General features: G+C 57.7%; 1 protein-coding gene across 1 annotated transcript in view; it reads left to right on the top strand.

Moving 5' to 3' along the window:
• Positions 1 to 23,040, top strand: part of wdr46 (WD repeat domain 46) — a 44,512-nt gene that overhangs the window by 767 nt on the left and 20,705 nt on the right. Inside the window, exons 2-5 of the mRNA XM_072475829.1 lie at positions 481 to 631; positions 11,642 to 11,777; positions 14,424 to 14,523; positions 18,836 to 18,989. Of these exons, the coding sequence (XP_072331930.1) occupies positions 481 to 631; positions 11,642 to 11,777; positions 14,424 to 14,523; positions 18,836 to 18,989 (541 nt within the window). The remainder of the gene's footprint in view (positions 1 to 480; positions 632 to 11,641; positions 11,778 to 14,423; positions 14,524 to 18,835; positions 18,990 to 23,040) is intronic.

Raw genomic sequence — 23,040 nt, 5'->3', positions numbered from 1 at the left:
CCCTGCGCCCCCTACCCTCCGGCCCTGTGCCCCCAACCCTCCGGCCCCCCAGTTGCGCCCCCGCGCCCCCCACCCCCAGTCGATGGGCCGGCCCAACGTTAATTCTTCAAGGATCACCCTGAGGCAGTGATTGTCGCCATGATTGCGGGATCTTGCTCTGTGCCGATCTGTTGTGGAATCCTATCTTCCCGCCGAGGTTACCGGCCTCCTTGTCTTCTGGGTGGCACAGCGGTTAGCACTGATGCCTCACGGCGCCAGGGACCCGGATTCGATTCCGGCCTCGGACGACTGTGTGCAGTTTCCCCGTTCTCCCCGTGTCTGCGTGGGTTCCTTCCGGGTGATCCGAAGATGTGCAGGTTCAGGCAGCCTGCTGATTGGTAGGATTCGGTGCGAATGTGACGGGCCGAATGGCCTCCTTCACTGTCGGGATTCTATGAGCTGTGTGAGCCTCTGTGTCGCGAGCTGCTGTGTATTTTGTAGGTGGCTTCATACCGAGACCATGTTTGCAGTGGCCCAGAAGAAATGGCTGTACATCTACGACAACCAGGGAATCGAGCTGCATTGCGTGAAGAGGTTTAACGATGTCCTCCGGATGGAATTTCTGCCCTATCACTTCCTCCTGGCTACCTGCGTGAGTGACCACGTCGCCCGAGACCCGTATCTCGTACTTTCTATTTTAGAAGACATGAAAGAACAGAGGCACATTTATTAAACGTGGAAAGTTAGATAATGATGCACCTTCAGCTTCATAAATATGCACAGATTTTGTTGACAAGGCTTACAAAAGTATATCTTAGTCTATAGTGGTCCTGGCACACAGTCCCTTTAAACACTCAGGCTGGCTGTGGCCAGACACACTCCAGTCTGAACCCAAGTGAATTTCTATGGATTTCTCCTCAAACATCCGTCCCGGTGATTCTGATGCTGTGAGCCACCTTGCCTCAAGGACTCTGACTTCCACACAAGTGATTTTAAAATTGACGCCCATGAAGATGCACCTTAAATCTTATTTTAAACAATGCTTTCCCTCAGTTCGTATAAAAAAAAATTCATTCCACTCCGTGTTTTCCAAACTACTCTTTCAAACAATGCTTCCTCTCCACTTTTAACAATGAATCCAGGCTCTGCATTTCCCCCTTCAGGATTTCTGTGCCTTGGCCGTTTGCACAATTGCTTCCACCAGCGATTGCCAGATTCTATTGAGACTTTTGATTTACCTCTCTGAATTCTGGTTACTGCCGCTGTCTCTTTCACTCGGAACACTTTGTCTGCTTTTCCCTTGGATGTTCCTGACCAGTACCTTGTTCAACGTCGTGGCCTCCTGCTCCCTGAATTTCAGCCTTCCTGGGGCGTTGTGTCTGTCCCAATTCCCTGGTTATCTGGACTGTATCGGGCTGGCCTGCCCAGTTTTTCTTCCTCGAGCAGAGTTGGGAGATATTCACTCCCGGCATCCTGTCTGCAAACCAACTCAGCTAAGACTAAATTCAGAAAGACTTTCCTACCTTTAAAACGGGGACTTTTCTACCTTTAAAACGGGCCCCTGGTTACATAGAACATAGAACAATGCAGCGCAGTACAGGCCCTTCGGCCCACGATGTTGCACCGAAACAAAAGCCATCTAACCTACACTATGCCATTATCATCCATGTGTTTATCCAATAAACTTTTAAATGCCCTCAATGTTGGCGATTTCACTACTGTAGCAGGTAGGGCATTCCACGGCCTCACTACTCTTTGCGTAAAGAACCTACCTCTGACCTCTGTCCTATATCTATTACCCCTCAGTTTAAAGCTATGTCCCCTCGTGCCAGCCATATCCATCCATGGGAGAAGGCTCTCACTGTCCACCCTATCCAACCCCCTGATCATCTTGTATGCCTCTATTAAGTCTCCTCTTAACCTTCTTCTCTCCAACGAAAACAACCTCAAGTCCATCAGCCTTTCCTCATAAGATTTTCCCTCCATACCAGGCAACATCCTGGTAAATCTCCTCTGCACCCGCTCCAAAGCCTCCACGTCCTTCCTATAATGCGGTGACCAGAACTGTACGCAATACTCCAAATGCGGCCGTACCAGAGTTCTGTACAGCTGCAACATGACCTCCCGACTCCGGAACTCAATCCCTCTACCAATAAAGGCCAACACTCCATAGGCCTTCTTCACAACCCTATCAACCTGGGTGGCAACTTTCAGGGATCTATGTACATGGACACCTAGATCCCTCTGCTCATCCACACTTTCAAGAACTTCACCATTAGCCAAATATTCCGCATTCCTGTTATTCCTTCCAAAGTGAATCACCTCACACTTCTCTACATTAAACTCCATTTGCCACCTCTCAGCCCAGCTCTGCAGCTTATCTATATCCCTCTGTAACCTGCTACATCCTTCCACACTATCGACAACACCACCGACTTTAGTATCGTCTGCAAATTTACTCACCCACCCTTCTGCGCCTTCCTCTAGGTCATTGATAAAAATGACAAACAGCAACGGCCCCAGAACAGATCCTTGTGGTACTCCACTTGTGACTGTACTCCATTCTGAACATTTCCCATCAACCACCACCCTCTGTCTTCTTTCAGCTAGCCAATTTCTGATCCACATCTCTAAATCACCCTCAATCCCCAGCCTCCGTATTTTTTGCAATAGCCTACCGTGGGGAACCTTATCAAACGCTTTGCTGAAATCCATATACACCACATCAACTGCTCTACCCTCGTCTACCTGTTCAGTCACCTTCTCAAAGAACTCGATAAGGTTTGTGAGGCATGACCTACCCTTCACAAAGCCATGCTGACTATCCCTGATCATATTATTCCTATCTAGATGATTATAAATCTTGTCTCTTATAATCCCCTCCAAGACTTTACCCACTACAGACGTGAGGCTCACCGGTCTATAGTTGCTGGGGTTGTCTCTGCTCCCCTTTTTGAACAAAGGGACCACATTTGCTGTCCTCCAGTCCTCTGGCACTATTCCTGTAGCCAATGATGACATAAAAATCAAAGCCAAAGGTCCAGCAATCTCTTCCCTGGCCTCCCAGAGAATCCTAGGATAAATCCCATCAGGTCCCGGGGACTTATCTATTTTCAGCCTGTCCAGAATTGCCAACACCTCTTCCCTACGTACCTCAATGCCATCTATTCTATTAGCCTGGGTCTCAGCATTCTCCTCCACAACATTATCTTTTTCCTGAGTGAATACTGACGAAAAATATTCATTTAGTATCTCGCCTATCTCTTCAGACTCCACACACAATTTCCCATCCCTGTCCTTGACTGGTCCTACTCTTTCCCTAGTCATTCGCTTATTCCTGACATACCTATAGAAAGCTTTTGGGTTTTCCTTGATCCTTCCTGCCAAATACTTCTCATGTCCCCTCCTTGCTCGTCTTAACTTTCTCTTTAGATCCTTCCTCGCTACCTTGTAACTATCCATCGCCCCAACTGAAACTTCACACCTCATCTTCACATAGGCCTCCTTCTTCCTCTTAACAAGAGATTCCACTTCCTTGGTAAACCACGGTTCCCTCGCTCGACGCCTTCCTCCCTGTCTGACCGGTACATACTTATCAAGAACACGCAGTAGCTGATCCTTGAACAAGCCCCACTTATCCAGTGTGCCCAACACTTGCAGCCTACTTCTCCACCTTATCCCCCCCAAGTCACGTCTAATGGCATCATGATTGCCCTTCCCCCAGCTATAACTCTTGCCCTGCGGTGTATACTTATCCCTTTCCATCATTAACGTAAACGTCACCGAATTGTGGTCACTGTCCCCAAAGTGCTCTCCTACCTCCAAATCCAACACCTGGCCTGGTTCATTACCCAAAACCAAATCCAACGTGGCCTCGCCTCTTGTTGGCCTGTCAACATATTGTTTCAGGAATCCCTCCTGCACACACTGTACAAAAAACGACCCATCTATTGTACTCGAACTATATCTTTTCCAGTCAATATTTGGAAAGTTAAAGTCTCCCATAATAACTACCCTGTTACTTTCGCTCTTATCCAGAATCATCTTCGCCATCCTTTCCTCTACATCCCTAGAACTATTAGGAGGCCTATAAAAAAACTCCCAACAGGGTGACCTCTCCTCTCCTGTTTCTAACTTCAGCCCATACTACCTCGGAAGAAGAGTCCCCATCTAGCATCCTCTCCGCCACCGTAATACTGCTCTTGACTAGCAGCGCCACACCTCCCCTCTTTTGCCTCCTTCTCTGAGCTTACTAAAACACCTAAACCCCGGAACCTGCAACATCCATTCCTGTCCCTGCTCTATCCATGTCTCCGAAATGGCCACAACATCAAAGTCCCAGGTACCAACCCATGCTGCCAGTTCCCCTACCTTGTTTCGTATACTCCTGGCATTGAAGTAGACACACTTCAAACCACCTACCTGAACACTGGCCCCCTCCTGCGACGTCAAATCTGTGCTCCTGACCTCTATACTCTCATTCTCCCTTACCCTAAAACTACAATCCAGGTTCCCATGCCCCTGCTGCATTAGTTTAAACCCCCCCAAAGAGCACTAACAAATCTCCCCCCCCCAGGATATTTGTGCCCCTCAGGTTCAGATGTAGACCATCCTGTCTGTAGAGGTCCCACCTTCCCCAGAAAGAGCCCCAGTTATCCAGAAATCTGAATCCCTCCCGCCTGCACCATCCCTGTAGCCACGTGTTTAAATGCTCTCTCTCCCTATTCCTCATCTCACTATCACGTGGCACGGGCAACAACCCAGAGATAACAACTCTGTTTGTTCTAGTTCTGAGCTTCCATCCTAGCTCCCTGAAAGCCTGCCTGACATCCTTGTCCCCTTTCCTACCTATGTCGTTAGTGCCAATGTGGACCACGACTTGGGGCTGCTCCCCCTCCCCCTAAGGACCCGGAAAACACGATCCGAGACATCACGTACCCTTGCACCTGGGAGGCAACATACCAAACGTGAGTCTCTCACGCTCCCACAAAATCTCCTATCTGTGCCCCTGATTATAGAGTCCCCAATTACTAATGCTCTGCTCCTCTCCCCCCTTCCCTTCTGAGCAACAGGGACAGACTCCGTGCCAGAGGCCCGTACCCCATGGCTTACCCCTGGTAAGTCGTCCCCCCCACAAGTATCCAAAGCGGTATACTTGTTTCTCAGGGGAACGACCGCAGGGGATCCCTGCACTGACTGTTTTTTCCCAGTCCCTCTTACAGTTACCCACCTATCTCCAATCTTTGGTGTAACTAATTCCCTGAAGCTGCTATCTATGACCCCTTCTGCCTCCCGAATGATCCGAAGTTCTTCCAACTCCAGCTCCAGTTCCCTAACTCGGTCTTGGAGGAGCTGGAGATGGCAGCACTTCCTGCAGGTAAAATCAGCAGGGACACTAACTGCATCCCTCACCTCAAACATCCTGCAGGAGGAACATTGCTAAGCAACAACCCCCTGCTTCTGCCCAGCTTTACTTTTCACGTTGCAGCCTCTCTAAACACAATAGATGTGCAGGGTCGGTGGATTGGCCACGCTAAATTGCCCCTTAGACCATAAGACATAGGAACGGAAGTAACGCCATTCGGCCCATCAAGTCCACTCCACCATTCAATCATGGCTGATTTCAACTCCATTTACCCGCTCTCTCTCCACAGCCCTTAATTCCTCGAGAAATCAAGAATTTATCAACTTCTGTCTTAAAGACACTCAACGTCCCGGCCTCCACCGCCCTCTGTGGCAATGAATTCCACAGACCCACCACTCTCTGGCTGAAGAAATTTCTCCTCATCTCTGTTCTAAAGTGACTCCCTTTTATTCTAAGGCTGTGCCCCCGGTTATCTTGTAAGTTTCTATTAGATCTCCCCTCAACCTCCTAAACTCCAATGACTATAATCCCAGGATCCTCAGACCTTCATCGTATGTTAGGCCTACCATTCCTGGGATCATCCGTGTGAATCTCCGCTGGACCCGCTCCAGTGCCAGTATGTCCTTCCTGAGGTGTGGGGCCCAAAATTGCTCACAGTATTCTAAATGGGGCCTAACTAATGCTTTATAAAGCTTCAGAAGTACATCCCTGCTTTTATATTCCAAGCTTTTTGAGATAAATGACAACATTGCATTTGCTTTCTTAATTACGGACTCATCCTGCAAGTTTACCTTTAGAGAATCCTGGACTAGGACTCCCAAGTCCCTTTGCACTTCAGCATTATGAATTTTGTCACCGTTTAAAAAATAGTCCACGCCTCTATTCTTTTTTCCAAAGTGCAAGACCTCGCACTTGCCCCCGTTGAATTTCATCAGCCATTTCTTGAACCACTCTCCTAAACTGTCTAAATCTTTCTGCAGCCTCCCCACCTCCTCCATACTACCTGCCCCTCCACCTATCTTTGTATCATCGGCAAACTTAGCCAGAATGCCCCCAGTCCCGTCATCTAGATCGTTAATATATAAAGAGAACAGCTGTGGCCCCAACACTGAACCCTGCGGGACACCACTCGTCACCGGTTGCCATTCCGAAAAAGAACCTTTTATCCCAACTCTCTGCCTTCTGCCTGACAGCCAATCGTCAATCCATGTTAGTACCTTGCCTCGAATACCATGGGCCCTTATTTTACTCAGCAGTCTCCCGTGAGGCACCTTATCAAAGGCCTTTTGGAAGTCAAGATAGATAACATCCATTGGCTCTCCTTGGTCTAACCTATTTGTTATCCCTTCAAAGAACTCTAACAGGTTTGTCAGGCACAACCTCCCCTAACTAAATCCATGCTGACTTGTCCTAATCCGACCCTGCACTTCCAAGAATTTAGAAATCTCATCCTTAACAATGGATTCTAGAATCTTGCCAACAACCGAGGTTAGGCTAATTGGCCTATAATTTTCCATCTTTTTCCTTGTTCCCTTCTTGAACAAGGGGGTTACAACAGCGATTTTCCAATCCTCTGGGACTTTCCCTGACTCCAGTGACGTTTGAAAGATCATAACTAAATTTAATTGGAAACAAAAATAATTGGGTACTCCAAATTTATATTTAAAAAAAATAGCTGTGATTGTGAATTTTTCTGTAAAGGAACAATTACTGAAAGATCAACGCCTTGCTTACTGAGTGGTTGAGTTAGACTCCTGCCTGTGAGTGCGGACAGGCGTTGTTAGGATGTCATTGCCGACAGCTTTAATGGAAGCTGGAATAGATTTCCAGAACAAACAGTCAAGGTAGAAAGCATTGGGATGTGGATTCTCAAAGCACAGGAGGGTAGCAAGCTGAGAGTACAGCTTGTGAGATAACTAACTGAGGTTTCCTGTTGTGTGTGTGTGATAACTAACTGAGGTTTCCTGTTGTGTGTGTGTGTGATAACTAACTGAGAATTCCTGTTGTGTGTGTGTGTGATAACTAACTGAGAATTCCTGTTGTGTGTGTGAGATAACTAACTGAGGTTTCCTGTTGTGTGTGTGTGTGATAACTAACTGAGAATTCCTGTTGTGTGTGTGTGGTAAATAACTGAGAATTCCTGTTGTGTGTGTGTGATAACTAACTGAGGTTTCCTGTTGTGTGTGTGATAACTAACTAAGAATTCCTGTTGTGTGATATAACGAACTGAGAATTCCTGTTGTGTGTGAGATAACTAACTGAGGTTTCCTGTTGTGTGTGAGATAACTAACTGAGAATTCCTGTTGTGTGTGTGTGATAACTAACTGAGAATTCCTGTTGTGTGTGTGTGATAACTAACTGAGAATTCCTGTTGTGTGTGATATAACTAACTGAGAATTCCTGTTGTGTGTGTGAGATAACTAACTGAGAATTCCTGTTGTGTGTGAGATAACTAACTGAGGTTTCCTGTTGTGTGTGAGATAACTAACTGAGAATTCCTGTTCTGTGTGTGAGATAACTAACTGAATTCCTGTTGTTTGTGAGATAACTAACTGAGAATTCCTGTTGTGTGTGTGTGAGAACTAACTGAGAATTCCTGTTGTGTGTGATAACTAACTGAGAATTCCTGTTGTGTGTGTGATAACTAACTGAGGTTTCCTGTTGTGTGTGTGAGATAACTAACTGAGGTTTCCTGTTGTGTGTGTGATAACTAACTGAGGTTTCCTGTTGTGTGTGTGAGATAACTAACTGAATTCCTGTTGTTTGTGAGATAACTAACTGAGAATTCCTGTTGTGTGTGTGTGATAACTAACTGAGAATTCCTGTTGTGTGTGATAACTAACTGAGAATTCCTGTTGTGTGTGTGAGATAACTAACTGAGAATTCCTGTTGTGTGTGAGATAACTAACTGAGGTTTCCTGTTGTGTGTGTGATAACTAACTGAGGTTTCCTGTTGTGTGTGTGATAACTAACTGAGGTTTCCTGTTGTGTGTGAGATAACTAACTGAGGTTTCCTGTTGTGTGTGTGATAACTAACTGAGGTTTCCTGTTGTGTGTGTGATAACTAACTGAGAATTCCTGTTGTGTGTGTGTGGTAAATAACTGAGAATTCCTGTTGTGTGTGAGATAACTAACTGAGAATTCCTGTTGTGTGTGAGATAACTAACTGAGGTTTCCTGTTGTGTGGGTGAGATAACTAACTGAGAATTCCTGTTGTGTGTGTGAGATAACTAACTGAGAATTCCTGTTGTGTGTGTGAGATAACTAACTGAGGTTTCCTGTTGTGTGTGAGATAACTAACTGAATTCCTGTTGTGTGTGAGATAACTAACTGAATTCCTGTTCTGTGTGTGAGATAACTAACTGAATTCCTGTTGTGTGTGAGATAACTAACTCAGGTTTCCTGTTGTGTGTGTGTGATAACTAACTGAGAATTCCTGTTGTGTGTGTGAGATAACTAACTGAGAATTCCTGTTGTGTGTGTGAGATAACTAACTGAGGTTTCCTGTTGTGTGTGAGATAACTAACTGAGAATTCCTGTTCTGTGTGTGAGATAACTAACTGAGAATTCCTGTTCTGTGTGTGAGATAACTAACTGAATTCCTGTTGTTTGTGAGATAACTAACTGAGAATTCCTGTTGTGTGTGTGAGATAACTAACTGAGGTTTCCTGTTCTGTGTGTGAGATAACTAACTGAATTCCTGTTGTGTGTGATATAACTAACTGAGAATTCCTGTTGTGTGTGTGTGAGATAACTGACTGAGAAATCCTGTTGTGTGTGAGATAACTAACTGAGAATACCTGTTGTGTGTGTGATAACTAACTGAGAATTCCTGCTGTGTGTGTGTGATAACTAACTGAGAATTCCTGTTGTGTGTGAGATAACTAACTGAGGTTTCCTGTTGTGTGTGAGAAAACTAACTGAGAATTCCTGTTGTGTGTGAGATAACTAACTGAGAATTCCTGTTGTATGTGTGAGATAACTAACTGAGGTTTCCTGTTGTGTGTGTGAGATAACTAACTGAGAATTCCTGTTGTGTGTGAGATAACTAACTGAGAATTCCTGTTGTGTGTGTGATAACTAACTGAGAATTCCTGTTGTGTGTGTGAGATAACTAACTGAGAATTCCTGTTGTGTGTGAGATAACTAACTGAGGTTTCCTGTTGTGTGTGAGAGATAACTAACTGAGGTTTCCTGTTGTGTGTGAGATAACTAACTGAGAATTCCTGTTGTGTGTGAGATAACTAACTGAGAATTCCTGTTGTGTGTGAGATAACTAACTGAGAATTCCTGTTGTGTGTGAGATAACTAACTGAGGTTTCCTGTTGTGTGGGTGAGATAACTAACTGAGAATTCCTGTTGTGTGTGTGATAACTAACTGAGAATTCCTGTTGTGTGTGAGATAACTAACTGAGGTTTCCTGTTGTGTGTGAGATAACTAACTGAGGTTTCCTGTTGTGTGTGAGATAACTAACTGAGGTTTCCTGTTGTGTGTGTGATAACTAACTGAATTCCTGTTGTGTGTGTGATAACTAACTGAGGTTTCCTGTTGTGTGTGAGATAACTAACTGAGAATTCCTGTTGTGTGTGAGATAACTAACTGAGGTTTCCTGTTGTGTGTGTGATAACTAACTGAGGTTTCCTGTTGTGTGTGAGATAACTAACTGAGAATTCCTGTTGTGTGTGAGATAACTAACTGAGGTTTCCTGTTGTGTGTGTGAGATAACTAACTGAGGTTTCCTGTTGTGTGTGAGATAACTAACTGAGGTTTCCTGTTGTGTGTGTGAGATAACTAACTGAGAATTCCTGTTGTGTGTGAGATAACTAACTGAGGTTTCCTGTTGTGTGTGAGATAACTAACTGAGAATTCCTGTTGTGTGTGAGATAACTAACTGAGGTTTCCTGTTGTGTGTGAGATAACTAACTGAGGTTTCCTGTTGTGTGTGTGAGATAACTAACTGAGAATTCCTGTTGTGTGTGAGATAACTAACTGAGGTTTCCTGTTGTGTGTGAGATAACTAACTGAGAATTCCTGTTGTGTGTGAGATAACTAACTGAGAATTCCTGTTGTATGTGTGATAACTAACTGAATTCCTGTTGTGTGTGTGATAACTAACTGAGAATTCCTGTTGTGTGTGAGATAACTAACTGAATTCCTGTTGTGTGTGTGAGATAACTAACTGAGAATTCCTGTTGTGTGTGAGATAACTAACTGAGGTTTCCTGTTGTGTGTGAGATAACTAACTGAGGTTTCCTGTTGTGTGTGAGATAACTAACTGAGAATTCCTGTTGTGTGTGAGATAACTAACTGAGGTTTCCTGTTGTGTGTGTGAGATAACTAACTGAATTCCTGTTGTGTGTGAGATAACTAACTGAGAATTCCTGTTGTGTGTGTGAGATAACTAACTGAATTCCTGTCGTGTGTGTGATAACTAACTGAGGTTTCCTGTTGTGTGTGAGATAACTAACAGGTTTCCTGTTGTGTGTGAGATAACTAACTGAGAATTCCTGTTGTGTGTGTGTGATAACTAACTGAGGTTTCCTGTTGTGTGTGTGATAACTAACTGAGGTTTCCTGTTGTGTGTGAGATAACTAACTGAATTCCTGTTGTGTGTGTGATAACTAACTGAGGTTTCCTGTTGTGTGTGAGATAACTAACTGAGAATTCCTGTTGTGTGTGAGATAACTAACTGAGGTTTCCTGTTGTGTGTGAGATAACTAACTGAGAATTCCTGTTGTGTGTGAGATAACTAACTGAGGTTTCCTGTTGTGTGTGAGATAACTAACTGAGGTTTCCTGTTGTGTGTGAGATAACTAACTGAGAATTCCTGTTGTGTGTGTGATAACTAACTGAGGTTTCCTGTTGTGTGTGAGATAACTAACAGGTTTCCTGTTGTGTGTGAGATAACTAACTGAGAATTCCTGTTGTGTGTGTGTGATAACTAACTGAGGTTTCCTGTTGTGTGTGTGATAACTAACTGAGGTTTCCTGTTGTGTGTGAGATAACTAACTGAATTCCTGTTGCGTGTGTGATAACTAACTGAGGTTTCCTGTTGTGTGTGAGATAACTAACTGAGAATTCCTGTTGTGTGTGAGATAACTAACTGAGGTTTCCTGTTGTGTGTGAGATAACTAACTGAATTCCTGTTGTGTGTGTGATAACTAACTGAGGTTTCCTGTTGTGTGTGAGATAACTAACTGAGAATTCCTGTTGTGTGTGAGATAACTAACTGACAATTCCTGTTGTGTGTGTGATAACTAACTGAGGTTTCCTGTTGTGTGGGTGGTTCTGTGCAGAGTGCCCGAGGATTTCTCCAATACCTCGACGTGTCGGTGGGAAAGGAGGTGACCGCGACCTGCACCAAAACCGGGCGCCTGGACGTGATGGCGCAGAATCCTTCCAACGCCATCATCCACCTGGGGCACACGCAGGGTAAGGGTCTGCCCGGGTAAGGGTCTCAGCCGGGTGGGTAAGGGTCTCCGCCGGGTGGGTAAGGGTCTCCGGGTGGGTAAGGGTCTCTGGGTGGGTAAGGGTCTCTGGGTGGGTAAGGGTCTCTGGGTGGGTAAGGGTCTCTGGGTGGGTAAGGGTCTCTGGGTGGGTAAGGGTCTCTGGGTGGGTAAGGGTCTCTGGGTGGGTAAGGGTCTCTGGGTGGGTAAGGGTCTCTGGGTGGGTAAGGGTCTCTCTGGCTGGGTAAGGGTCTCTCTGGCTGGGTAAGGGTCTCTCTGGGTGGGTAAGGGTCTCCACCGGGTGGGTAAGGGTCACTGGGTGGGTAAGGGTCTCACTGGGTGGGTAAGAGTCTCACTGGGTGGGTAAGGGTCTCTGGGTGGGTAAGAGTCTCACTGGGTGGGTAAGAGTCTCACTGGGTGGGTAAGAGTCTCACTGGGTGGGTAAGAGTCTCACTGGGTGGGTAAGAGTCTCACTGGGTGGGTAAGAGTCTCTCTGGGTGGGTAAGGGTCTCTCTGGCTGGGTAAGGGTCTCTCTGGCTGGGTAAGGGTCTCTCTGGGTGGGTAAGGGTCTCTCTGGGTGGGTAAGGGTCTCCACCGGGTGGGTAAGGGTCTCTGGGTAGGTAAGGGTCTCTCTGGGTGGGTAAGAGTCTCACTGGGTGGGTAAGAGTCTCTCTGGGTGGGTAAGAGTCTCTCTGGGTGGGTAAGAGTCTCTCTGGGTGGGTAAGAGTCTCTCTGGGTGAGTAAGAGTCTCTCTGGGTGGGTAAGGGTCTCTCTGGGTGGGTAAGGGTCGCCACCGGGTGGGTAAGGGTCTCTGGGTAGGTAAGGGTCTCTCTGGGTGGGTAAGAGTCTCACTGGGTGGGTAAGAGTCTCACTGGGTGGGTAAGAGTCTCACTGGGTGGGGTAAGAGTCTCACTGGGTGGGTAAGAGTCTCACTGGGTGGGTAAGAGTCTCACTGGGTGGGTAAGAGTCTCACTGGGTGGGTAAGAGTCTCACTGGGTGGGTAAGAGTCTCACTGGGTGGGTAAGAGTCTCTCTGGGTGGGTAAGAGTCTCTCTGGGTGGGTAAGAGTCTCTCTGGGTAGGTAAGAGTCTCTCTGGGTGGGTAAGGGTCTCCACCGGGTGGGTAAAGGTCTCTCTGGGTGGGTAAAGGTCTCTCTGGGTGGGTAAAGGTCTCTCTGGGTGGGTAAGGGTCTCTCTGGGTGGGTAAGGGTCTCTCTGGGTGGGTAAGGGTCTCTCTGGGTGGGTAAGGGTCTCTCTGGGTGGGTAAGGGTCTCTCTGGGTGGGTAAGGGTCTCTCTGGGTGGGTAAGGGTCTCTCTGGGTGGGTAAGGGTCTCTCTGGGTGGGTAAGGGTCTCTCTGGGTGGGTAAGGGTCTCTCTGGGTGGGTAAGGGTCTCTCTGGGTGGGTAAGGGTCTCACTGGGCGGGTAAGGGTCTCTCTGGGCGGGTAAGGGTCTCTCTGGGCGGGTAAGGGTCTCTGGGCGGGTAAGGGTGTCTCTGGGCGGGTAAGGGCCTCTGGGCGGGTAAGGGTCTCTCTGGGCGGGTAAGGGTCTCTCTGGGCGGGTAAGGGTCTCTCTGGGCGGGTAAGGGTCTCTCTGGGCGGGTAAGGGTCTCTGGGCGGGTAAGGGTCTCTGGGCGGGTAAGGGTCTCTGGGCGGGTAAGGGTCTCTGGGCGGGTAAGGGTCTCTGGGCGGGTAAGGGGTCTCTGGGCGGGTAAGGGTCTCTGGGCGGGTAAGGGTCTCTCTGGGCGGGTAAGGGTCTCTCTGGGCGGGTAAGGGGTCTCTCTGGGTGGGTAAGGGTCTCTCTCGGTAGGTAAGGGTCTCTCTGGGTGGGTAAGGGTCTCTCTGGGTGGGTAAGGATCTCTGGGTGGGTAAGGGCCTCTCTGGGTGGGTAAAGGGATCTGCGTGGGTATGGGGATCTCCGGGTGGGTAACGGGTCTCTGGGTGGCTAAGGGCCTCTCTGGGTGGGTAAAGGGATCTGCGTGGGTAAGGGTCTCCCTCCCTCTCCCTCCCCCTCTCCACCCCCCTCTCTCCCCCCTCTCTCTGCCCCTCTCCCTCTCCCTGTCCCCCTCTCTCCCCCCTCTCTCTGCCCCTCTCCCTCTCCCTGTCCCCCTCTCTCCCACTCCCCCCACTCTCCCCCACTCTCCCTCGCTCTCCCCCTCTCTCCCCCCTCCCCCTCTCTCCCTCTCCCTCGCTCTCCCCCTCTCGCCCTCTCCCTCGCTCTCCCCCTCTCGCCCTCCCCCTCTCGCCCTCCCCCTCTCGCCCTCCCCCTCTCGCCCTCCCCCCTCTCGCCCTCCCCCTCTCGCCCTCCCCCTCTCGCCCTCCCCCTCTCGCTCTCCCCCCTCTCGCTCTCCCCCTCTCGCTCTCCCCCCCTCTCGCTCTCCCCCCTCTCGCTCTCCCCCCCTCTCGCTCTCCCCCCTCTCGCTCTCCCCCCCTCTCGCTCTCCCCCCTCTCGCTCTCCCCCCTCTCGCTCTCCCCCCTCTCGCTCTCCCCCCTCTCGCTCTCCCTCCCCCTCTCGCTCTCCCCCTCTCGCTCTCTCCCCCTCTCGCTCTCTCCCCCTCTCGCTCTCTCCCCCCTCTCGCTCTCTCCCCCCTCCCGGAGTGAGACTTGCGGAGGTAACACAGCCTCCATCTCCCTCAGGTACAGTCACCCTGTGGAGCCCCAACGTGAAGGAGCCGCTGGTAAAGATGCTGTGTCATCGAGGCAGTGTCAGAGCCGTTGCTGTGGACCAGACTGGGACGTAAGCCATCCTGCATTGCCTCTCAGTAACCGGGAAACGGCAGACCAGGGAGCTTGTATCGCCATTGACAGATTCACCGAGAATAGGGATTCGACACACTGCCAGATTGAGACAACGGGATGTCAGACCAGAAAGACATGGGAGCAGATGCAGGCCACTCGGCCCATCGAGCCTGCTCTGCCGTTCGATGGGATCGGATAATCCTCAACTCCCCTTTCCCACCTTCTCCCCAGCGCCCTCACTGCTTAACAATCTGTCCCTCTCGGCCTTGAACATACCGAACCCGGCCTCGACAGCTCCCCCCCCACCCCCTCACCCCCACAGCTCCCCCCCCCACCCCCTCACTCCCCCCCCCACCCCCTCACCCCCACAGCTCCCCTCACCCCCACAGCTCCCCCCACCCCCTCACCCCACAGCTTCCCCCCCACCCCCACAGCTCCCCCCCCACCCCCTCACCCCACAGCTCCCCTCACCCCCACAGCTCCCCCCTCACCCCCCGCAGCTCCCCCTCACCCCCCGCAGCTCCCCCCCACCCCCCTCACCCCCCGCAGCTCCCCCCCACCCCCTCACCACCCACAGCTCCCCCCCAACCCCTCACCCCCCACAGCTCCCCCCCACCCTCTCACCCCCCGCAGCTCCCCCCCACCCCCTCACCCCCCGCAGCTCCCCCCCACCCCCTCACCCCCCGCAGCTCCCCCCCCACCCCCTCACCACCCACAGCTCCCCCCCACCCCCTCACCCCCCGCAGCTCCCCCCCACCCCCTCACCCCCCCACAGCTCCCCCAACCCCTCACCCCCCACAGCTCCCCCCCACCCCCTCACCCCCCGCAGCTCCCCCCCACCCCCTCACCACCCACAGCTCCCCCCCACCCCCTCACCCCCCGCAGCTCTCCCCCACCCCCTCACCACCCACAGCTCCCCCCCACCCCCTCACCACCCACAGCTCCCCCCACCCCCTCCCCCCCACAGTGTGTACAGACCCCACCCCCTCACCCCCCACAGTGTGTACAGACCCCACCCCCTCACCCCCCACAGTGTGTACAGACCCCCCCCCTCCCCCCCCCACAGTGTGTACAGACCCCACACCCTCCCCCCCCACAGTGTGTACAGACCCCACCCCCTCACCCCCCACAGTGTGTACAGACCCCACCCCCTCCCCCCCCACAGTGTGTACAGACCCCACCCCCTCCCCCCCACAGTGTGTACAGACCCCACCCCCCTCCCCCCCACAGTGTGTACAGACCCGATACCTCACCCCCCACAGTGTGTACAGACCCCACCCCCTCACCCCCCACAGTGTGTACAGACCCCCCCCCCTCCCCCCCCCACAGTGTGTACAGACCCCACCCCCTCACCCCCCACAGTGTGTACAGACCCGATACTTCACCCCCCACAGTGTGTACAGACCCCATCCCCTCCCCCCCCACAGTGTGTACAGACCCGATACCTCACCCCCCACAGTGTGTACAGACCCCACCCCCCTCCCCCCCACAGTGTGTACAGACCCGATACCTCACCCCCCACAGTGTGTACAGACCCGATACCTCACCCCCCACAGTGTGTACAGACCCCTCCCCCCCACAGTGTGTACAGACCCCACACCCTCCCCCCCCACAGTGTGTACAGACCCCACCCCCTCACCCCCCACAGTGTGTACAGACCCCACCCCCTCACCCCCCACAGTGTGTACAGACCCCTCCCCCCCCACAGTGTGTACAGACCCCACCCCCTCACCCCCCACAGTGTGTACAGACCCCACCCCCTCACCCCCCACAGTGTGTACAGACCCCACCCCCTCACCCCCCACAGTGTGTACAGACCCCACCCCCTCACCCCCCACAGTGTGTACAGACCCCACCCCCTCACCCCCCACAGTGTGTACAGACCCCACCCCCTCACCCCCCACAGTGTGTACAGACCCCACCCCCTCACCCCCCACAGTGTGTACAGACCCCACCCCCTCACCCCCCACAGTGTGTACGGACCCCACCCCCTCACCCCCCACAGTGTGTACGGACCCCACCCCCTCCCCCCCCACAGTGTGTACAGACCCCACCCCCTCACCCCCCACAGTGTGTACAGACCCCACCCCCTCACCCCCCACAGTGTGTACAGACCCCACCCCCTCCCCCCCCCACAGTGTGTACAGACCCCACCCCCTCACCCCCCACAGTGTGTACAGACCCCACCCCCTCCCCCCCCACAGTGTGTACAGACCCCACCCCCTCCCCCCCCACAGTGTGTACAGACCCCACCCCCTCCCCCCCCACAGTGTGTACAGACCCCACCCCCTCACCCCCCACAGTGTGTACAGACCCCACCCCCTCCCCCCCCACAGTGTGTACAGACCCCACCCACTCACCCCCCAAAGTGTGTACAGACCCGATACCTCACCCCCCACAGTGTGTACAGACCCGATACCTCACCCCCCACAGTGTGTACAGACCCCACCCCCTCACCCCCCACAGTGTGTACAGACCCCACCCCCTCACCCCCCACAGTGTGTACGGACCCCACCCCCTCACCCCCCACAGTGTGTACAGACCCCACCCCCTCCCCCCCCACTGTGTGTACAGACCCCACCCCCTCCCCCCCCACAGTGTGCACAGACCCCACCCCCTCACCCCCCACAGTGTGTACAGACCCCACCCCCTCACCCCCCACAGTGTGTACAGACCCCACCCCCTCACCCCCCACAGTGTGTACAGACCCCACCCCCTCACCCCCACAGTGTGTACAGACCCCACCCCCTCACCCCCCACAGTGTGTACAGACCCCACCCCCTCACCCCCCACAGTGTGTACAGACCCCACCCCCTCACCCCCCACAGTGTGTACAGACCCCACCCCCTCACCCCCCACAGTGTGTACAGACCCCACCCCCTCCCCCCCACAGTGTGTACAGACCCCACCCCCTCCCCCCCCACAGTGTGTACAGACCCCACCCCCTCACCCCCACAGTGTGTACAGACCCCACCCCCTCCCCCCCACAGTGTGTACAGACCCCACCCCCTCACCCCCCACAGTGTGTACAGACCCCACCCCCTCACCCCCCACAGTGTGTACAGACCCCACCCCCTCACCCCCACAGTGTGTACAGACCCCACACCCTCACCCCCCACAGTGTGTACAGACCCCCCCCCCCCCCCCACAGTGTGTACAGACCCCACCCCCTCATCCCCACAGTGTGTACAGACCCCACCCCCTCCCCCCCACAGTGTGTACAGACCCCACCCCTCCCCCCCCACAGTGTGTACAGACCCGATACCTCACCCCCCACAGTGTGTACAGACCCCACCCCCTCCCCCCCCACAGTGTGTACAGACCCCACCCCCTCACCCTCCACAGTGTGTACAGACCCCACCCCCTCACCCCCCACAGTGTGTACAGACCCCACCCCCTCACCCCCCACAGTGTGTACAGACCCCACCCCCTCATCCCCCACAGTGTGTACAGACCCCACCCCCTCACCCCCCACAGTGTGTACGGACCCCACCCCCTCACCCCCACAGTGTGTACAGACCCCACCCCCTCATCCCCCACAGTGTGTACAGACCCCACCCCCTCACCCCCCACAGTGTGTACAGACCCGATACCTCCCCCCCCACAGTGTGTACAGACCCCACCCCCTCCCCCCCACAGTGTGTACAGACCCCACCCCCTCCCCCCCCACAGTGTGTACAGACCCCACCCCCTCACCCCCCACAGTGTGTACAGACCCCCCCCTCCCCCCCCACAGTGTGTACAGACCCCACCCCCTCACCCCCCACAGTGTGTACGGACCCCACCCCCTCACCCCCCACAGTGTGTACAGACCCCACCCCCTCACCCCCCACAGTGTGTACAGACCCCACCCCCTCACCCCCCACAGTGTGTACAGACCCCACCCCCTCCCCCCCACAGTGTGTACAGACCCCACCCCCTCCCCCCCACAGTGTGTACAGACCCCACCCCCTCCCCCCCACAGTGTGTACAGACCCCACCCCCTCCCCCCCACAGTGTGTACAGACCCCACCCCCTCCCCCCCACAGTGTGTACAGACCCCACCCCCTCACCCTCCACAGTGTGTACAGACCCCACCCCCTCCCCCCCACAGTGTGTACAGACCCCACCCCCTCACCCCCCACAGTGTGTACAGACCCCACCCCCTCACCCTCCCCTCAGATGGAAAGCTGAGTGTAGCTGTCCTGGGAGTGAGTTTCGGTGATTCCGGAGTTTGTGCTGCAATGGCTGATGCTGGGAGGGGGATTAATTGGGGTGAATTTGTTGTGAATGTGGTGCTATCTGCTCGATTCGGCTTTCTGTCCTTACAGCTACATGGCCACGTCGGGTTTGGACCGCATGCTAAACGTGTACGACATCCGGTCGTACCGCCGCCTCCACTCCTACTTCATACCCTGTGGAGCCAGTCAGCTCGCGTTCAGCCAGAGGAACCTGCTCGCAGTGGGATGTGGCAACACCATCCAGGTAACCATTTCACAGCCCGATAGCACCTTTAACCTCGACCCCGAGGCTGGCCTCGGGGAGACCTCGCAGTATCGAGCGAGAGCCGCGCTCTCCCGGGGCCCGAGCGAGAGCCGCGCTCTCCCGGGGCCGGAGCGAGAGCCGTGCTCTCCCGGGGCCGGAGCGAGAGCCGCGCTCTCCCGGGGCCGGAGCGAGAGCCGCGCAGTCCCGGGGCCGGGGCCGGAGCGAGAGCCGCGCAGTCCCGGGGCCGGGGCCGGAGCGAGAGCCGCGCTCTCCCGGGGCCGGAGCGAGAGCCGCGCAGTCCCGGGGCCGGAGCGAGAGCCGCGCACTCCCGGGGCCGGAGCGAGAGCCGCGCAGTCCCGGGGCCGGAGCGAGAGCCGCGCAGTCCCGGGGCCGGAGCGAGAGCCGCGCTCTCCCGGGGCCGGAGCGAGAGCCGCGCTCTCCCGGGGCCGGAGCGAGAGCCGCGCACTCCCGGGGCCGGAGCGAGAGCCGCGCAGTCCCGGGGCCGGGGCCGGAGCGAGAGCCGCGCTCTCCCGGGGCCGGAGCGAGAGCCGCGCAGTCCCGGGGCCGGAGCGAGAGCCGCGCACTCCCGGGGCCGGAGCGAGAGCCGCGCACTCCCGGGGCCCGAGCGAGAGCCGCGCAGTCCCGGGGCCGGAGCGAGAGCCGCGCTCTCCCGGGGCCGGAGCGAGAGCCGCGCTCTCCCGGGGCCGGAGCGAGAGCCGCGCACTCCCGGGGCCGGAGCGAGAGCCGCGCTCTCCCGGGGCCGGAGCGAGAGCCGCGCTCTCCCGGGGCCGGAGCGAGAGCCGCGCACTCCCGGGGCCGGAGCGAGAGCCGCGCTCTCCCGGGGCCGGAGCGAGAGCCGCGCAGTCCCGGGGCCGGAGTGACAGCCGCGCTCTCCCGGGGCCGGAGCGAGAGCCGCGCACTCCCGGGGCCGGAGCGAGAGCCGCGCACTTCCCGGGGCCCGAGCGAGAGCCGCGCAGTCCCGGGGCTGGAGCGAGAGCCGCGCTCTCCCGGGGCCCGAGCGAGAGCCGCGCTCTCCCGGGGCCGGAGCGAGAGCCGCGCACTCCCGGGGCCGGAGCGAGAGCCGCGCAGTCCCGGGGCCGGAGCGACAGCCGCGCTCTCCCGGGGCCGGAGCGAGAGCCGCGCACTCCCGGGGCCGGAGCGAGAGCCGCGCTCTCCCGGGGCCGGAGCGAGAGCCGCGCTCTCCCGGGGCCGGAGCGAGAGCCGCGCTCTCCCGGGGCCGGAGCGAGAGCCGCGCTCTCCCGGGGCCAGAGCGAGAGCCGCGCACTCCCGGGGCCCGAGCGAGAGCCGCGCTCTCCCGGGGCCGGAGCGAGAGCCGCGCACTCCCGGGGGCCGGAGCGAGAGCCGCGCTCTCCCGGGGCCCGAGCGAGAGCCGCGCTCTCCCGGGGCCGGAGCGAGAGCCGCGCACTCCCGGGGCCGGAGCGAGAGCCGCGCAGTCCCGGGGCCGGAGCGACAGCCGCGCTCTCCCGGGGCCGGAGCGAGAGCCGCGCACTCCCGGGGCCGGAGCGAGAGCCGCGCTCTCCCGGGGCCGGAGCGAGAGCCGCGCTCTCCCGGGGCCGGAGCGAGAGCCGCGCTCTCCCGGGGCCAGAGCGAGAGCCGCGCACTCCCGGGGCCCGAGCGAGAGCCGCGCTCTCCCGGGGCCGGAGCGAGAGCCGCGCTCTCCCGGGGCCGGAGCGAGAGCCGCGCTCTCCCGGGGCCCGAGCGAGAGCCGCGCTCTCCCGGGGCCCGAGCGAGAGCCGCGCTCTCCCGGGGCCCGAGCGAGAGCCGCGCACTCCCGGGGCCCGAGCGAGAGCCGCGCACTCCCGGGGCCCGAGCGAGAGCCGCGCTCTCCCGGGGCCGGAGCGAGAGCCGCGCTCTCCCGGGGCCGGAGCGAGAGCCGCGCTCTCCCGGGGCCAGAGCGAGAGCCGCGCTCTCCCGGGGCCCGAGCGAGAGCCGCGCACTCCCGGGGCCCGAGCGAGAGCCGCGCACTCCCGGGGCCGGAGCGAGAGCCGCGCACTCCCGGGGCCGGAGCGAGAGCCGCGCACTCCCGGGGCCCGAGCGAGAGCCGCGCACTCCCGGGGCCGGAGCGAGAGCCGCGCACTCCCGGGGCCGGAGCGAGAGCCGCGCACTCCCGGGGCCGGAGCGAGAGACGCGCTCTCCCGGGGCCGGAGCGAGAGCTAGACGCGCTCTCCCGGGGCCGGAGCGAGAGCCGCGCACTCCCGGGGCCGGAGCGAGAGCCGCGCACTCCCGGGGCCCGAGCGAGAGCCGCGCACTCCCGGGGCCCGAGCGAGAGCCGCGCTCTCCCGGGGCCCGAGCGAGAGCCGCGCACTCCTGGGGCCGGAGCGAGAGCCGCGCTCTCCCGGGGCCGGAGCGAGAGCCGCGCACTCCCGGGGCCGGAGCGAGAGCCGCGCACTCCCGGGGCCGGAGCGAGAGCCGCGCACTCCCGGGGCCCGAGCGAGAGCCGCGCACTCCCGGGGCCGGAGCGAGAGCCGCGCACTCCCGGGGCCGGAGCGAGAGCCGCGCTCTCCCGGGGCCGGAGCGAGAGCCGCGCTCTCCCGGGGCCGGAGCGAGAGCCGCGCTCTCCCGGGGCCAGAGCGAGAGCCGCGCACTCCCGGGGCCCGAGCGAGAGCCGCGCACTCCCGGGGCCGGAGCGAGAGCCGCGCACTCCCGGGGCCCGAGCGAGAGCCGCGCTCTCCCGGGGCCGGAGCGAGAGCCGCGCTCTCCCGGGGCCGGAGCGAGAGCCGCGCACTCCCGGGGCCGGAGCGAGAGCCGCGCACTCCCGGGGCCCGAGCGAGAGCCGCGCACTCCCGGGGCCCGAGCGAGAGCCGCGCTCTCCCGGGGCCGGAGCGAGAGCCGCGCTCTCCCGGGGCCGGAGCGAGAGCCGCGCACTCCCGGGGCCGGAGCGAGAGCCGCGCACTCCCGGGGCCGGAGCGAGAGCCGCGCACTCCCGGGGCCGGAGCGAGAGCCGCGCACTCCCGGGGCCGGAGCGAGAGCCGCGCACTCCCGGGGCCGGAGCGAGAGCCGCGCACTCCCGGGGCCGGAGCGAGAGCCGCGCACTCCCGGGGCCGGAGCGAGAGCCGCGCACTCCCGGGACAGGAGCGAGAGCCGCGCACTCCCGGGGCCGGAGCGAGAGCCGCGCACTCCCGGGGCCGGAGCGAGAGCCGCGCAGTCCCGGGACAGGAGCGAGAGCCGCGCACTCCCGGGGCCCGAGCGAGAGCCGCGCACTCCCGGGGCCGGAGCGAGAGCCGCGCACTCCCGGGGCCGGAGCGAGAGCCGCGCAGTCCCGGTGCCGGAGCGAGAGCCGCGCAGTCCCGGGGCCGGGGCCGGTGCGAGAGCCGCGCTCTCCCGGGGCCGGAGCGAGAGCCGCGCAGTCCCGGGGCCGGGGCCGGAGCGAGAGCCGCGCTCTCCCGGGGCCGGAGCGAGAGCCGCGCACTCCCGGGGCCGGAGCGAGAGCCGCGCACTCCCGGGGCCGGAGCGAGAGCCGCGCAGTCCCGGGGCCGGGGCCGGTGCGAGAGCCGCGCTCTCCCGGGGCCGGAGCGAGAGCCGCGCAGTCCCGGGGCCGGGGCCGGAGCGAGAGCCGCGCTCTCCCGGGGCCGGAGCGAGAGCCGCGCACTCCCGGGGCCGGAGCGAGAGCCGCGCACTCCCGGGGCCGGAGCGAGAGCTAGACGCGCTCTCCCGGGGCCGGAGCGAGAGCCGCGCACTCCCGGGGCCGGAGCGAGAGCCGCGCACTCCCGGGGCCCGAGCGAGAGCCGCGCTCTCCCGGGGCCCGAGCGAGAGCCGCGCACTCCCGGGGCCGGAGCGAGAGCCGCGCTCTCCCGGGGCCGGAGCGAGAGCCGCGCACTCCCGGGGCCGGAGCGAGAGCCGCGCACTCCCGGGGCCGGAGCGAGAGCCGCGCACTCCCGGGGCCGGAGCGAGAGCCGCGCACTCCCGGGGCCGGAGCGAGAGCCGCGCACTCCCGGGGCCGGAGCGAGAGCCGCGCACTCCCGGGACAGGAGCGAGAGCCGCGCACTCCCGGGACAGGAGCGAGAGCCGCGCACTCCCGGGACAGGAGCGA

This window comes from Scyliorhinus torazame, chromosome 14 (assembly GCF_047496885.1).
Source record: "Scyliorhinus torazame isolate Kashiwa2021f chromosome 14, sScyTor2.1, whole genome shotgun sequence".
NCBI classification, from domain to species: domain Eukaryota; kingdom Metazoa; phylum Chordata; class Chondrichthyes; order Carcharhiniformes; family Scyliorhinidae; genus Scyliorhinus; species Scyliorhinus torazame.
The sequence above is the reverse complement of the archived record's forward strand: the minus strand, read 5'-3'. Positions and strand labels throughout refer to the sequence as shown.